This window comes from Staurois parvus, unplaced genomic scaffold (assembly GCF_062004578.1).
Source record: "Staurois parvus isolate SC_StPar_1 unplaced genomic scaffold, SC_StPar_1.0 ptg000965l, whole genome shotgun sequence".
NCBI classification, from domain to species: Eukaryota; Metazoa; Chordata; class Amphibia; order Anura; family Ranidae; genus Staurois; species Staurois parvus.
Window position 1 is genome coordinate 1,445,354 of NW_028318761.1, and position 15,838 is coordinate 1,461,191.

At 43.6% G+C, this 15,838-nt stretch overlaps 1 protein-coding gene across 1 annotated transcript in view; it reads right to left on the minus strand.

The window, feature by feature from the left end:
* LOC149441637 (uncharacterized) overlaps positions 1 to 15,320 on the minus strand; it is a 64,813-nt gene extending 49,493 nt beyond the window's left edge. Inside the window, exon 1 of the mRNA XM_089657126.1 lies at positions 14,015 to 15,320. Coding sequence (XP_089513252.1) covers positions 14,015 to 15,052 — 1,038 coding nt within the window. The 5' untranslated portion in view covers positions 15,053 to 15,320. The remainder of the gene's footprint in view (positions 1 to 14,014) is intronic.
* Positions 15,321 to 15,838: the final 518 nt, after the last annotated feature.

Below are 15,838 nucleotides of genomic sequence, written 5' to 3' on the forward strand. Positions count from 1 at the left end.
GCAGTGGTCAGGAAGATGTCATATACAGCCCTGTGTATAGAGTGCAGTGGTCAGGAGTATGTCATATACAGCCCTGTGTATAGAGTGCATTGGTCAGGAGTATGTCATATACAGCCCTGTGTATAGAGTGCAGTGGTCAGGAGTATATAATATACAGCCCTGTGTATAGAGTGCAGTGGTCAGGAGTGTGTCCTATACAGCCCTGTGTATAGAGTGCAGTGGTCAGGAGTATGTCATATACAGCCCTGTGTATAGAGTGCAGTGGTCAGGATTATATCATATACAGCCCTGTGTATAGAGTGCAGTGGTCAGGAGTATGTCCTATACAGCCCTGTGTATAGAGTGCAGTGGTCAGGAACATGTCATATACAGCCCTGTGTATAGAGTGCAGTGGTCAGTAGTATATCATATACAGCCCTGTGTATAGAGTGCAGTGGTCAGGAGTATGTCCTATACAGCCCTGTGTATAGAGTGCAGTGGTCAGGAACATGTCATATACAGCCCTGTGTATAGAGTGCAGTGGTCAGGAGTATGTCATATACAGCCCTGTGTATAGAGTGCAGTGGTCAGGAATATGTCATATACAGCCCTGTGTATAGAGTGCAGTGGTCAGGAGTGTGTCCTATACAGCCCTGTGTATAGAGTGCAGTGGTCAGGAGTATATCATATACAGCCCTGTGTATAGAGTGCAGTGGTCAGGAGTATGTCCTATACAGCCCTGTGTATAGAGTGCAGTGGTCAGGAGTATGTCATATACAGCCCTGTGTATAGAGTGCAGTGGTCAGGAGTATGTCATATACAGCCCTGTGTATAGAGTGCAGTGGTCAGGAGTGTGTCCTATACAGCCCTGTGTATAGAGTGCAGTGGTCAGGAGTATATCATATACAGCCCTGTGTATAGAGTGCAGTGGTCAGGAGTGTGTCCTATACAGCCCTGTGTATAGAGTGCAGTGGTCAGGAGTATATCATATACAGCCCTGTGTATAGAGCGCAGTGGTCAGGAGTATGTCCTATACAGCCCTGTGTATAGAGTGCAGTGGTCAGGAGTATATCATATACAGCCCTGTGTATAGAGTGCAGTGGTCAGGAGTATATCATATACCGCCCTGTGTTCAGAGTGCAGTGGTCAGGAACATGTCATATACTTATATGTTAGGTCCATATACAGAGTGCAGTGGTCAGGAGTATATCTTAGGCCTCTGTGTCGAGTGCAATGGTCAGGAGTATGTCATATACTGCCCTGTGTACAGAGTGCAGTGGGCAGGAGTATATCATATACAGCCCTGTGTATAGAGTGCAGTGGTTAGGAGTATGTCCTATACAGCCCTGTGTATAGAGTGCAGTGGTCAGGAGTATGTCATATACAGCCCTGTGTATAGAGTGCAGTGGTCAGGATTATATCATATACAGCCCTGTGTATAGAGTGCAGTGGTCAGGAGTATGTCCTATACAGCCCTGTGTATAGAGTGCAGTGGTCAGGAGTATGTCCTATACAGCCCTGTGTATAGAGTGCAGTGGTCAGGAACATGTCATATACAGCCCTGTGTATAGAGTGCAGTGGTCAGGAGTATGTCCTATACAGCCCTGTGTATAGAGTGCAGTGGTCAGGAACATGTCATATACAGCCCTGTGTATAGAGTGCAGTGGTCAGGAGTATGTCATATACAGCCCTGTGTATAGAGTGCAGTGGTCAGGAATATGTCATATACAGCCCTGTGTATAGAGTGCAGTGGTCAGGAGTGTGTCCTATACAGCCCTGTGTATAGAGTGCAGTGGTCAGGAGTATATCATATACAGCCCTGTGTATAGAGTGCAGTGGTCAGGAGTATGTCCTATACAGCCCTGTGTATAGAGTGCAGTGGTCAGGAGTATGTCATATACAGCCCTGTGTATAGAGTGCAGTGGTCAGGAGTATGTCATATACAGCCCTGTGTATAGAGTGCAGTGGTCAGGAGTGTGTCCTATACAGCCCTGTGTATAGAGTGCAGTGGTCAGGAGTATATCATATACAGCCCTGTGTATAGAGTGCAGTGGTCAGGAGTGTGTCCTATACAGCCCTGTGTATAGAGTGCAGTGGTCAGGAGTATATCATATACAGCCCTGTGTATAGAGCGCAGTGGTCAGGAGTATGTCCTATACAGCCCTGTGTATAGAGTGCAGTGGTCAGGAGTATATCATATACAGCCCTGTGTATAGAGTGCAGTGGTCAGGAGTATATCATATACCGCCCTGTGTTCAGAGTGCAGTGGTCAGGAACATGTCATATACTTATATGTTAGGTCCATATACAGAGTGCAGTGGTCAGGAGTATATCTTAGGCCTCTGTGTCGAGTGCAATGGTCAGGAGTATGTCATATACTGCCCTGTGTACAGAGTGCAGTGGGCAGGAGTATATCATATACAGCCCTGTGTATAGAGTGCAGTGGTTAGGAGTATGTCCTATACAGCCCTGTGTATAGAGTGCAGTGGTCAGGAGTATGTCATATACAGCCCTGTGTATAGAGTGCAGTGGTCAGGATTATATCATATACAGCCCTGTGTATAGAGTGCAGTGGTCAGGAGTATGTCCTATACAGCCCTGTGTATAGAGTGCAGTGGTCAGGAGTATGTCCTATACAGCCCTGTGTATAGAGTGCAGTGGTCAGGAACATGTCATATACAGCCCTGTGTATAGAGTGCAGTGGTCAGGAGTATGTCCTATACAGCCCTGTGTATAGAGTGCAGTGGTCAGGAACATGTCATATACAGCCCTGTGTATAGAGTGCAGTGGTCAGGAGTATGTCATATACAGCCCTGTGTATAGAGTGCAGTGGTCAGGAATATGTCATATACAGCCCTGTGTATAGAGTGCAGTGGTCAGGAGTGTGTCCTATACAGCCCTGTGTATAGAGTGCAGTGGTCAGGAGTATATCATATACAGCCCTGTGTATAGAGTGCAGTGGTCAGGAGTATGTCCTATACAGCCCTGTGTATAGAGTGCAGTGGTCAGGAGTATGTCATATACAGCCCTGTGTATAGAGTGCAGTGGTCAGGAGTATGTCATATACAGCCCTGTGTATAGAGTGCAGTGGTCAGGAGTGTGTCCTATACAGCCCTGTGTATAGAGTGCAGTGGTCAGGAGTATATCATATACAGCCCTGTGTATAGAGTGCAGTGGTCAGGAGTGTGTCCTATACAGCCCTGTGTATAGAGTGCAGTGGTCAGGAGTATATCATATACAGCCCTGTGTATAGAGCGCAGTGGTCAGGAGTATGTCCTATACAGCCCTGTGTATAGAGTGCAGTGGTCAGGAGTATATCATATACAGCCCTGTGTATAGAGTGCAGTGGTCAGGAGTATATCATATACCGCCCTGTGTTCAGAGTGCAGTGGTCAGGAACATGTCATATACTTATATGTTAGGTCCATATACAGAGTGCAGTGGTCAGGAGTATATCTTAGGCCTCTGTGTCGAGTGCAATGGTCAGGAGTATGTCATATACTGCCCTGTGTACAGAGTGCAGTGGGCAGGAGTATATCATATACAGCCCTGTGTATAGAGTGCAGTGGTTAGGAGTATGTCATATACAGCCCTGTGTACAGAGCGCAGTGGTCAGGAGTATATCATATACAGCCCTGAGTACAGAGTGCAGTGGTCAGGATTATATCTTAGCCCTGAGTACAGAGTGCAGTGGTCAGGATTATATCTTAGCCCTGAGTACAGAGTGCAGTGGTCAGGATTATATCTTAGGCCTGTGTACAGAGCGCAGTGGTCAGGAGTATATCTTAGGCCTGTGTACAGAGTGCAGTGGTCAGGAGTATGTCATATACTGCCCAGCATGCATAGTACAATGGTCAGGATGTTGTGGTATACAGCCCGGTATACAGAGTACACTGGTGAGGAATATAAACCCTTGTAAGGAATGCAGGTATCCAGCGACAGCAGGGAGGACCAGATCGGTGGGCTATGCCTAAGAAATGTGGAATAAGATGAGTAGGAGGAGTGTGATTACAGGGGGTGTAAAGTCAGGAGGTTTGTTACCTCCATGCATTCTATATATGAAGGTAAATACCCTTCTCTGTGCAGCAGCCCCCCCAATAATCACCTGAGCCCCATCCTGATCCAGCAATGTGCACAAGATCCTTGGCAGTCTGGGGACTCTCCCTCCTCATTGGCTGAGACAAGAGCAGGGGCCATTGGCTCCTGCTGCTGTCAATCACAGCCAATGAGGAGGGAGAGGGGACTCTGTGGAGACACAGAGCAGCGACTTCATCCCGAGCCTGCTTGGATTCCCCCATAACAAGCTGCTTGTTGTGGGGGCACTCAACAGGAGAAGGGACCAGGAGCGCATGTGGGGGACCCGAGAAGAGGAGGATCCAGGCTGCTCTGTACAAACCATCACACACAGCAGTAAGTATGACATGTTTGTTTTAAAAGAAAAAAAATGTTGCCTTAATCACTTTAAGTCTCATTTACTAATGGACACGACACCCTCCGACACCCACAGACCATAAACAAAGCAAAAGTGACTAATAAATGTGACAGCAAATAACCAACCCAACAACCTGACTATAATACACTGTGTACAATGGAGGGAAGCTGACATACACCGGGCAGACCCAGGACTGGGAATCAGGGGAGCAGAGATGGGGAACAGGATGCAGGAAACCAGAATCAGGGGAAAGTATACAGGACGCAGGATCCAGCAGGGAAGCGGCTCACAGGCAGAACACTGAGGTACTGATGAAAACTACGGAGGGGATTATATACCTTCCCAGCAGCCAGCATCAGGTGGAGCTTCATTACTGACACCTTCTGTCTGCTGGGAGACACAGCAATGTCTCCTATCCACTTCCTTCCAACTAACCTCTCACCCAGAGCATCCTGTCTGTACCTAACATCACTTCCTGTTTTTGCCTGACATCACTTCCTGTCTGTATCTGACATCACTTCCCATCTGTACCTGACATCGCTTCCTGTCTCGGTAGAAGGGCACTCACCACCTGGTGGAGCTCAGAGGAATTGCAGCTCCAAGAAATGTCTCATAGTTTGAACCTTGTTGTTTCCAAATGTTCTTGAATGTTCATGTCTATGTCTGGCAGGTTCCAGGACTCTTCAGAGTGGCAGTGAGGTGATGACTCCGGAACACTCTCTGGGTTCCATCACCAGGCACTGCAATTATACCCGACTGCTGGGAGCCATCATCTCCTTTCCTGCAGTGAAAGTATAATTGTGACATCAGCAGAGAGGCAGAGGGAGGGTGGGATCCGGTAAGTACCACCACTGACCACCAATGCTGGGCTGGGGGTACACTTTATTCTCACTGACACCAACAATGGGGCTTATTTTATCTCACTGACACCAACAATGGGGCTTATTTTATCTCACTGACACCAATGGGGCTTATTTATCTCACTGACACCAACAATGTTTTTATCTCACTGACACCAGGGATGGGGCTTATTTTATCTCACTGACACCAACAATAAGGCTTATTTTATCTCACTGACACCAACAATGGGGCTTATTTTATCTCACTGACACCAACAATGGGGCTTATTTTATCTCACTGACACCAACAATGGGGCTTATTTTATCTCACTGACACCAACGATGGAGCTTATTTTATCTCACTGACACCAACAATGGAGCTTATTTTATCTCACTGACACCAACAATGGGGCTTATTTTTATCTCATTGACACCAACAATGGGGCTTATTTTATCTCACTGACACCAACAATGGGGCTTATTTTATCTCACTGACACCAACAATGGGGCTTATTTTATCTCACTGACACCAACAATGGGGCTTATTTTATCTCACTGACACCAATGATGGATGTCAAGGAAATCATGCCCATGGTGACTGGCTAACTGGAGTGAGATCCATGATTGGTGGAGAAGGAATGAGGGTGGAGCTTTCTCTGAATTCTCTAGAATTCTCATCTGCTGACAATTGATGGACTGATCTGAAATCTGTGTGAAATATATCTGGTTGTTAATGATTGGCTGGAAATCAGGCACTCACACCCCTAACCGATGACTCCTCATCTGTCGGCAGGTTTCCCCACTGACAGCTGAATGTCCACAAAAGAATTGTCAGCAATTACAAATTGTGGAAACCCCTCAGAATGTCTCTGAGAAGAAATGATATTTTATCTTCTCTCCAACTCAGACTATATTTGTCTTAGACGTAAGAGGCCCAAAATCCCGAGTCCCTGTCAGGTCTGAGCTCCAGCCGGATACAATCACCTTCTCCACTCACATAGTTTGCTTTTGTAAATGAAGTGAGTACAGAATTGAGGAAAGCGAGGACACCCGGCAACAATGGGATTCTGTCCTATCTCCTGCACCCGGAGCAAATGAACAACATGTACCAGCCTTCCCAGCCCCATCAATGTACACTGTGGAGGCATCTTGTATGTAGACTCTGGATTCAACAAACCAGCAGCCTGGCCATTCAGGAACGTACCATTGTTCAGCTCTGGGGGGGGAACAAACATCTCTCATGGAAAGGAGCTCTGGGGAGTCAACAGACCAATCTTTCATCTATACATATGTTTCCATCTCTCCACATCACTCCATTCTTTTTCTGGACAAAACCATTATAAATATCAGCGACAGATTTACAAATCTAGGATTTTACAATGAGAACACAATGTCACAAGGGATCTATAAAAGATTTTATCCGGACACAAGATCCCATTGTAAGAAAGGAATTCTGAATATGAACAGCGACTGTTATGTGGGATCCCATTATATTCAGGGCGGGGAAATGTATCTTTTATATTTTACTGAAACCTTAGATAATAAATTACATTTATGTCCCAGAAATTAACTTTACTGTATTTTTACCTGAAATTTTACCTTTCATAAATCATTGCACTAATATTGTGTAAAATAATAAAACTCATAAAACATCAGAACTACTAACAATTTATCCTCTAGTGTGTCTGCTGTTGTGAAGAAATATATATAATATTTGGGGGTTTTAAGTAATTTTAAGGTATAAATGGCTTTTAAAACATGTAAACAAAAGAATTTAAAATGTCTCCAGGACTCCATGGACCCCTTCATTCCACACAGTCTCCAGGAACCGGGAAACCACAGAGAAACCAAGTGCCCCCCGACTTCCTCTCCAGGCTGGGATGTGGCCCTGGTTGGGTGCCCCCTACAGTAGAAGAAGCAGACTGCACCTGCCTACATCTTCTTTATGCTTTGTCTGATCAGGATGGCGGTCATTTCTCCCTGAACACGGAGCCCCCTAAACACGAGGTAAACGTGGTGCAGCATTGAGCCCCGTCCAGCGGTAGTGTAGACTTTGACAGGCTGCAGGCAGCGGGGCTGGACGCTGTACCTGTGCCTACCAGGTGTATTATAATGCCAGCATTGCACCCACAGGGGCTGGACCCCCCATGTACAAGGGGCCTAAGAGATACCATCAGCTGGTGTCCCATTCCACCAGACCCCTATAACTGGAAGAGGACATGTTTGGGGGGATGTGTTGTAGAAGAACCCAGACCACGGTATTGTTTGATGAAATTATAATTCAACTTTATTAATCATATATATGTGACACTTTAACAACAGAAGGAAAGAGATAGTTTACATTTCAAGTATATATTTATACCATTTATATCATCTATGCTAAGAAACTCATTAACATATGACACACCCCTCATTAATACCAGCCCCACCCACTTATGTAACCCTCTAAACATCCAAATCCCTGTAAATTCCCAGAAGACATTTTCATCTTTTATCCACAACAAGCTGATTGGGTACAAGAGAACCCGGAGCCCCTCCTACTCATTCCCACACAAGTCCATGTCACCATCTACAAGGTGAGAGGACCTGATGGAGAACAAGACCATGACCACCAGGACCATCGCCTGACTGAAGCCATGCTCACATTTCTTTCTAATGCTGCTTCTATGGTCTCCTCAGATACAGATTTGGCAGATGTACATTAGTGGAACCCTTTCACTCCGGCCAATGTAAGGTTTCCATCAGCAGCAGCACGGCCTTATAGCTACAGCACCCGGGGGTTGTCTACATTTGTTAGGCCAACTGTCAGCTTTCTGGTGGAAGTGATTCAGCCACACTGAAGGTCCTCCCCCCACCATGTATACTGGGCTCAGCTGTCCCTCCTGCAAGCCAAGACAGGCATGGTGGGTGTTGTGGCAAACTTGCTCATCAGAATTGGAGCGGAGTTCCCCCTCAACCCTCGTTTTCGTGTTCTATCTGTTTATCTGAGGCATTTCTCAAATCACTCCTCACATCCCCCCTGCATTCCTGTGAGGCAAAGGTTATCTTCTGGCAGATGGTGTGGGGGACAACCAGGAAGACATGAGAAGTGGAGCCATCCAGTCTGCAAAAGGTGTCATTTTTATCTTAAATATGTGTATATCACCTACCCCAAAAACCCTCAAAAAGTCACGCTTTCTCCCCAGAAAGCAACACAGTATTATAACCTTTTTGAAAAATATATAAACAAATCCAAATAAATAAATATAAATAAATCCAAACACTTAAATATAATAATAAAATTCAAAATAAAAAATAAAAAATAATAAAAAAGTCCAATGCAAAGTGTCCCAAAATGTCCCAATATAACCAAAAATAGTGTCAAACAGAAATGGTGTCCAAAAATTGTCCAAATATCCAAATTTAATTCATCCAGTCAGAAGAAATTCCCTTCCATCCCGTAATACCTCGAAAAAAACAAATTCAAAAATCTAGTGCATTACCTTAATACATAATATATTCTCTCCATGCAAACACAAAAACACAAAAATGTGCAACCACTATATATGTGTATCTCTTCCGTGCACATGTGAAAGAACTGTGACCACTCAGTGAAAACTGCAACACTGTGTTCCACCAGCACCAATAGTATTAGATACTATTACCCTCTGTATCCATATACCAGCATCCAGCATCCAGCATCCCTTAACGCGTCCAGCATCCCATCCAGCATCCCTTAACGCGTTTCGTCACTTCCGGACTTCGTCCGGAAGTGACGAAGTCAGACGAAGTCCGGAAGTGACGAAACGCGTTAAGGGTGTGACGTAGTGACGCACGCACGCAGACCGGAAGTGTCGCCGCGGCCATTTTGTGGGTTGTCAACACATGGCAAATCGCATTTGTTTGATAGGACTCACATAGGAAGCATGTTGGAAGCCGAAATAATGAAATTTTAATGTAAGTTCTTATTAAATCTTTTTATTATACCCTGAATATGAGCCTTGAGACCCTTCTTGTCTTTTGAGGACCTTGGAATATTTTCATTGGAGCATTTGGAAGATCTCATTTGGATGCTGGTATATGGATACAGAGGGTAATAGTATCTAATACTATTGGTGCTGGTGGAACACAGTGTTGCAGTTTTCACTGAGTGGTCACAGTTCTTTCACATGTGCACGGAAGAGATACACATATATAGTGGTTGCACATTTTTGTGTTTTTGTGTTTGCATGGAGAGAATATATTATGTATTAAGGTAATGCACTAGATTTTTGAATTTGTTTTTTTCGAGGTATTACGGGATGGAAGGGAATTTCTTCTGACTGGATGAATTAAATTTGGATATTTGGACAATTTTTGGACACCATTTCTGTTTGACACTATTTTTGGTTATATTGGGACATTTTGGGACACTTTGCATTGGACTTTTTTATTATTTTTTATTTTTTATTTTGAATTTTATTATTATATTTAAGTGTTTGGATTTATTTATATTTATTTATTTGGATTTGTTTATATATTTTTCAAAAAGGTTATAATACTGTGTCATTTTTATCACCCAAAACTATGTAAGCCCACTCATTATCAAACCGACCAGAATAAGTGCACAGTCCTGAGGTCAACTGTATGGTTCATATCACGGGATATGAGCTAGTAATTTAGTGTAGAGTTCCCCAATGACCACTCCCAAAATGGGTAGTCAGAGCCCCCCCTTCCCCTGAGAGGGACCCTTTAAGACTTTTAAGTGAGTTAGAGAGACACACACACACACTCCGGGATCTCCCAGCAACATCGTAACAAGGGGAGATCAAAGAACCTTTCTGCTCTGCATCTTGAATTTGCTAAAACCAGGCAAGGCAAGTAACTTACCCTGTATTTTCTCGCTATTCTATGTTTGCTGTGTCTTTATATACATATATATATATTTTTGTGACATCTTTGTAACTATTTATTTTGCATCCAACGCTTTTAGCAATAAATCTTTCTTTCTGAAAGTGTTAAACTGTTTCTAAGCGCTTACTTGCAATTCACGAATCCCTGCCTTTGAAGAGACGCTACTGTGGTTATATCTCTGTATGGTAGGTCCGCGGGCCGTGCTATATAGATCAATATTTCAATCATTATAGTGTATATTTAGTAACGGGAGTTTCCCCGTCTCCGACAAAAGTGGTGGTGGCAGTAGAGGGTTAGTTGCGTAACTAACCCGACCCAGTAACAAGCGCATTCAGGCTGCAGGCACCGATTGTAGTCCATTAGCTGGGCAATCGCTGTGTAGGGTGCAGCTGGGTGGGGCCTTGTTACGCGCGTCACACCGCGGTTTTGGATCTGCCGGCCCTTCGGTCACGAGTTTGGTGAGAAGGTCTGGGGCCTGACGCCGTGGGCGTGACGTATTACTGTTAGTCGCGGCTGTGCGATTGTCGCCTGTTGGTGGCGGCGACCGCGGGTCGTGACAGGTGTCAGCGGTGAGAGCAGAAGGAGATCAGCAAACATCTGATCTCTGATCTCCCCTTCAGTGAATGGATGTGGGAGGTGGGAGATTATGTCATTTCTGGGTTCAGTGCTGTCATTCTCCAGTCACTATGGTTTGGGAAGGAGCTGATTAGCCATGATCTGTGCTTGACCATCTTTCTTGGGGTACAGAGGTGACATTAGGGGTCTAATAATGTTCTGATGTCTCTTTAAAGAGGACCTGTAACCAGAAATATGTATCATGGGGGCTATCAACCCCCTATCTGATAGAAGCCATGTTAAGTGAAGAAAGAGATTAAAAAAAATTAAGTAACACTATAAAAATAAAAACCCATAAAACAAATCACACGACACATTTTATATATCATTGCACAAGCGAGAGTGAGAACAATCATTCTGAGGCCATCGTTCACGGATAACTATCTGAACTGATAGCCTATAAAGGCTCTTAAAGCGTCAATTTTGAACAATTTTTGGTACTGAAGTTTGTCACCATTTCACAAGTTTGCACAATTTGTAAAGTTTGACATGTTTGGTATCTATATACTTGATGACAACCCCATATTTTATATTTCACCAAACAAATTGGGTCATATATTGTGTTCTTTGTGCACTAACATTATCTTTTTTTACAGAAAATATGTATTTGATAAACAGCTGTACTAATATTCTGTGACATGAAAAATGGCAACTACCACCATTATATTCTCCAGAGTCTCTGCTTTCAGATAATAAAAGACATGTTTGGGGTTTAACTAATCATATGGCCTAAAATGTGAAATTTAACTAAAAACAAAAGCAAAATAAACTCTGGCAGTGAAAGAAAATACAGCAATATATAACATTTCAAAATCAAAACTATGGTAGCAACTAATGGCTTAAGAAGCAAACCCACCATATTACTCAACCAGGTTCCATCTAAACCCACCCAAAACATTGGATCCCACCTCCTCCCACCCAGGTTCCTGTTGGAACTCCTTTACCTTGTGTAGATATCCCCTTCTGAGATCCTCATGATCTAATATAAATGTACAACACTCTCTATCTGACACCAGTTTGTAGAGCCCACCTTGGTCTGCCAAGAGATAGTCAGCTGCCATGCAGTTCTGTGACACCACCTTAGGTGGTGGAGCCACTTCTGCTGTCAGCTCTGCTATAACATCAATGGTGTCATTGGTTACCTGATCCATGACTCCAGTACACCTTTCCATCTTACTTTTCTTAGATTCCCCATCCTGTCTATGAAGGGCTCACTGCATAAAGCAGCTCCAATCCAGAGAAAATGTTTCTTCTCACTGGAAGGCCAGGGGAGTATTGGGAGAAATTGAGGCTTTCCCTTACAGATATGGGGGGAGGGGCAACATAACCTCAAGTACAGCTATGGGTGGAATTGAAGGGAAGCCATTTTAGGGTGCTCCTTCCACACAAGAAGCAACTGTTATCTGGAAGGACTAGGAATCCATTGGACCAATGGGGATTAAACATTCTGCAATTACATTGAGAAACCATGAAATGTTACCGGCCTGTGATTGGCTCTCCTATTGTTAGTTAAGTGAGACTCCCCTTGTCAGTGTCATTAATGGAAACAAACCATGTGAAATGTTTCTTCCAAATCCAAAAAGGTGACCCCCTTGGGTAAGTACCCATCCTAATATTCCTGATATGAGTTTGTAGTCCCTGCTATACAGGAAACATGTGGGCAATCATTTACACCTTTTACAGCAGGACAGTAAATATCAGAACACAATTCAAACAGAAGACCAACAGCAGGAAGTCTGCTGACTGAATGTGTAATGCAATCTGTCATTAGCATTCCCAGAGTTCCCTCTGCAACATAGTTGTATCAGCTGTTGGTCCTGTCTGTAGATCTGTTATTTCCCCACCTTCTGTAACAGGGTGACAACCCTGATCATTCTGCAGGAACATTACACAGCAGCGTTGTCACCCTGTACAGGAAAGTCTTAGATAGATTATAAGTAAGACACACAACAAGTAAAGTCCAACTTCAGCTAACGCTTCTACAGCAGTTACAGCAACAGGTTCTCTATAAGGTTCAACCCCCCATATGAATGGAAGATGACAGTTGTAAGCACCCCCAGCAGTGTTATATGGTGTTTCCCAACCCCCCCACTTTAATTTTTACCAAATAGCTTGGCCTTCTACATGAAGCAGAAAAAACAGATCTACTAGGAGGGTCAACGGGTAATAAAAAATGTTACAAGGGGAGACTCAGAAAACATAAAACATTTATGCTAATGACAGATTGCACCATTTATGTAATTATTGATTTTGCCCATTGTTACACTTTAGTGCCGATGTCTTAGCATTTCCAGGAATAATTAGCACTCTTTGCACACTTTGCCCCAAAAAGGGACCCGTTCATTCAGAGTCATTAAGGTGAACCCCAATAAGAGGAATTTCAGTCTCCCAGAAGAAGTGGTAGGAATATGACCGCACACTTAGCACTTTGTAAGTTCAGATCTCTTGCAGTTGTACCGTGTGAATAGTTTATGGAGATGAGCAATAGCTGGACAGAAAAAAAAAGGATAACAAGGACATCCAATCTTCACCTGATAGAATCCCTTTTGAGAAAACCAGATGAAACATAAGTGGCCAGCTGGGATTAGGTGGTACTGTTGAATATGTCCCCTAAAACAGCATTAACTCCGTGTTGGAAGGCCTACACCAGCTTAAGAAGTTACTCTCTAACCACACAGAGACCTCTATCTGGCTGGTATCTCAGCTACAGACCTGCCTGCAAAGATGTCATCCATGAGAGGAGATGGAACATGGAAAGGAGGCATTGATCATGGGAGAGGAGGTGGTACATGTAATGGGAGGTGTGGACAAAGTGGGCTTAGCTGGAGCCCTCAAGCCAGCTTATGGTGTATCAGTTCTCAAAAGAACCTGGAATGGACTCTCCTAATGAGTTTTCAGAGGCTTGGCAAGAATCCATTGGACCCCATCCTAGACTCTGGTACTGAGGCATTGTTGGTCATGTATTGGTTGGTCAGATTCTGGCAATGAAGAAAACACACGGGAACATAGCTCAGTTAGTGAATGATGAAAATGCATTACATGTTCAGTCAATGCTCCATAAAAAAGGATAAAGATGAGAATGATGAGGAATACAGTTCAGTCATTGCTGCTTATCTGAAGAAATGTCCAAAGGTGAAATATTCACAGGCCTTCTAGGTGTGTTTCTGATGGACATAATCACTAAACCCAATGAATCTGATCATTAGAGTTCTGTTTGTTCAAAGTTTTTTTTTTAAGTAGCATCATGTCTTCCTTAGTTTGTGGGAAGACATTGGGCCTGTGAACCTAATGGGACAGCTGCAACTTTTTTAATATTGCCCCTTCTTCTGGAGTTTCCTCTATGCAGCTCAAGCTTGTGAATCCTCTGGTGACAGATTAGCCCGGCATTACCTGTAAAAGCTTTGTCACATTCTGAACATTGATATGGCTTCTCTCCAGTATGAACCCTCTCATGTATGACAAGGTTTCCTCTCCATTTAAAAGTTTTCTCACATTCAGAACAATGATATGGCTGCTCTCCAGTGTGAATCCTCTGGTGTGCTATGAGAACTGACTTCTGTGTAAAAGCTTTGTCACATTCAGAACATTGATATGGTTTCTCTCCAGTGTGGATCCTCTGGTGTGTGATAAGATCTGACTTCCATGTAAAAGCTTTGTCACATTCAGAACACTGATATGGCTTCTCTCCAGTGTGACCTCTTTTGTGTATGATAAGATATGACTCCCATGTAAAAGTTTTGTCACATTCAGAACACTGATATGGCTTCTCTCCAGTGTGCATCCTCTGGTGTGTGATAAGATATGACTTCTGTGTAAAAGCTTTGTCACATTCAGAACACTGATATGGCTTCTCTCCAGTGTGCATCCTCCGGTGTATGATAAGATGTGACTTCTGTGTAAAAGCTTTGTCACATTCAGAACACTGATATGACTTCTCTCCAGTGTGAATCCTCTGGTGTGTGATAAGATGTGACTTCCGTGTATAAGTTTTGTCACATTCAGAACATTGATATGGCTTCTCTCCAGTGTGAATCCTCTGGTGTGATATAAGATCTGACTTATGTCTAAAAGCTTTGTCACATTCAGAACATTGATATGACTTCTCTCCAGTGTGGATCCTCTGGTGTATGATAAGATGTGACTTCCTTGTAAAAGCTTTGTCACATTCAGAACACTGATATGGCTTCTCTCCAGTGTGACTCCTCTGGTGTATGATAAGATTTGACTTCCATGTAAAAGTTTTATCACATTCAGAACACTGATATGGCTTCTCTCCAGTGTGAACCTTCTGGTGTGTGCTATGTTTTGCCTCCATTGTAAAATCTTTGTCACGTTCCAAACAAGAAATAGCTTGAAATGATTCCTCTTATGTATACATGGGTTGGACTTTACTGTAAAGCAATTGTCACATCCAGAGCACTGAAATGACTTTTCTCTTGTTACCCTCTGAGGTTGGATCAGTGTTGAAGAGGACCCAAAGCACTTATGACATTTAGAACACGGATATGACTTGTGTCCTGTGTGACTCCTCCAGTGAACTGCAATAAAAACTTTCCATCAATTAAGACACCCAGATGTTTGGTTTTCCATGTGACTGAGATGTATTCACGAAGACCAGCATGACCGAAAACGTGATTCGTCAATCCACCTGTACAAAAAAAAATAAAAATCAGAATTCTATATAAAGGGCTAAAGTTTTTTTTTATTTTTAATGATCATTATTAAATATATCTTATATATCATCGCAGGCTGTGTCAGCATTATGGTTGTCCTCAAAGGGCCAGTTGTAACTGTAAGACTAGACGTCCAGAGCACCTCACCCCCATAACATCAGATGTCAAGAACCCCACACCCACCCTAACATCACCGTGCACCTCCTTTGGGGGCAGAGCTGGAAAGAAGAAAGTGCAGGGTCTGGAGGAGGACCAGAGGAGGAGTGGAGTCAATTACCAGAGTCTGCTGAATGCTGAGACCAAGGGAGGTGAGGATGAGGGGATGATGCAGCTGCACTGAGAAGTGCAGGATTTGGCAGAGGAGTTCTTTTCTCCTCTCTGCTGCCGACTTCTGAGACAAGGTGGGGGAGGAGACAAGGGGGTACCTG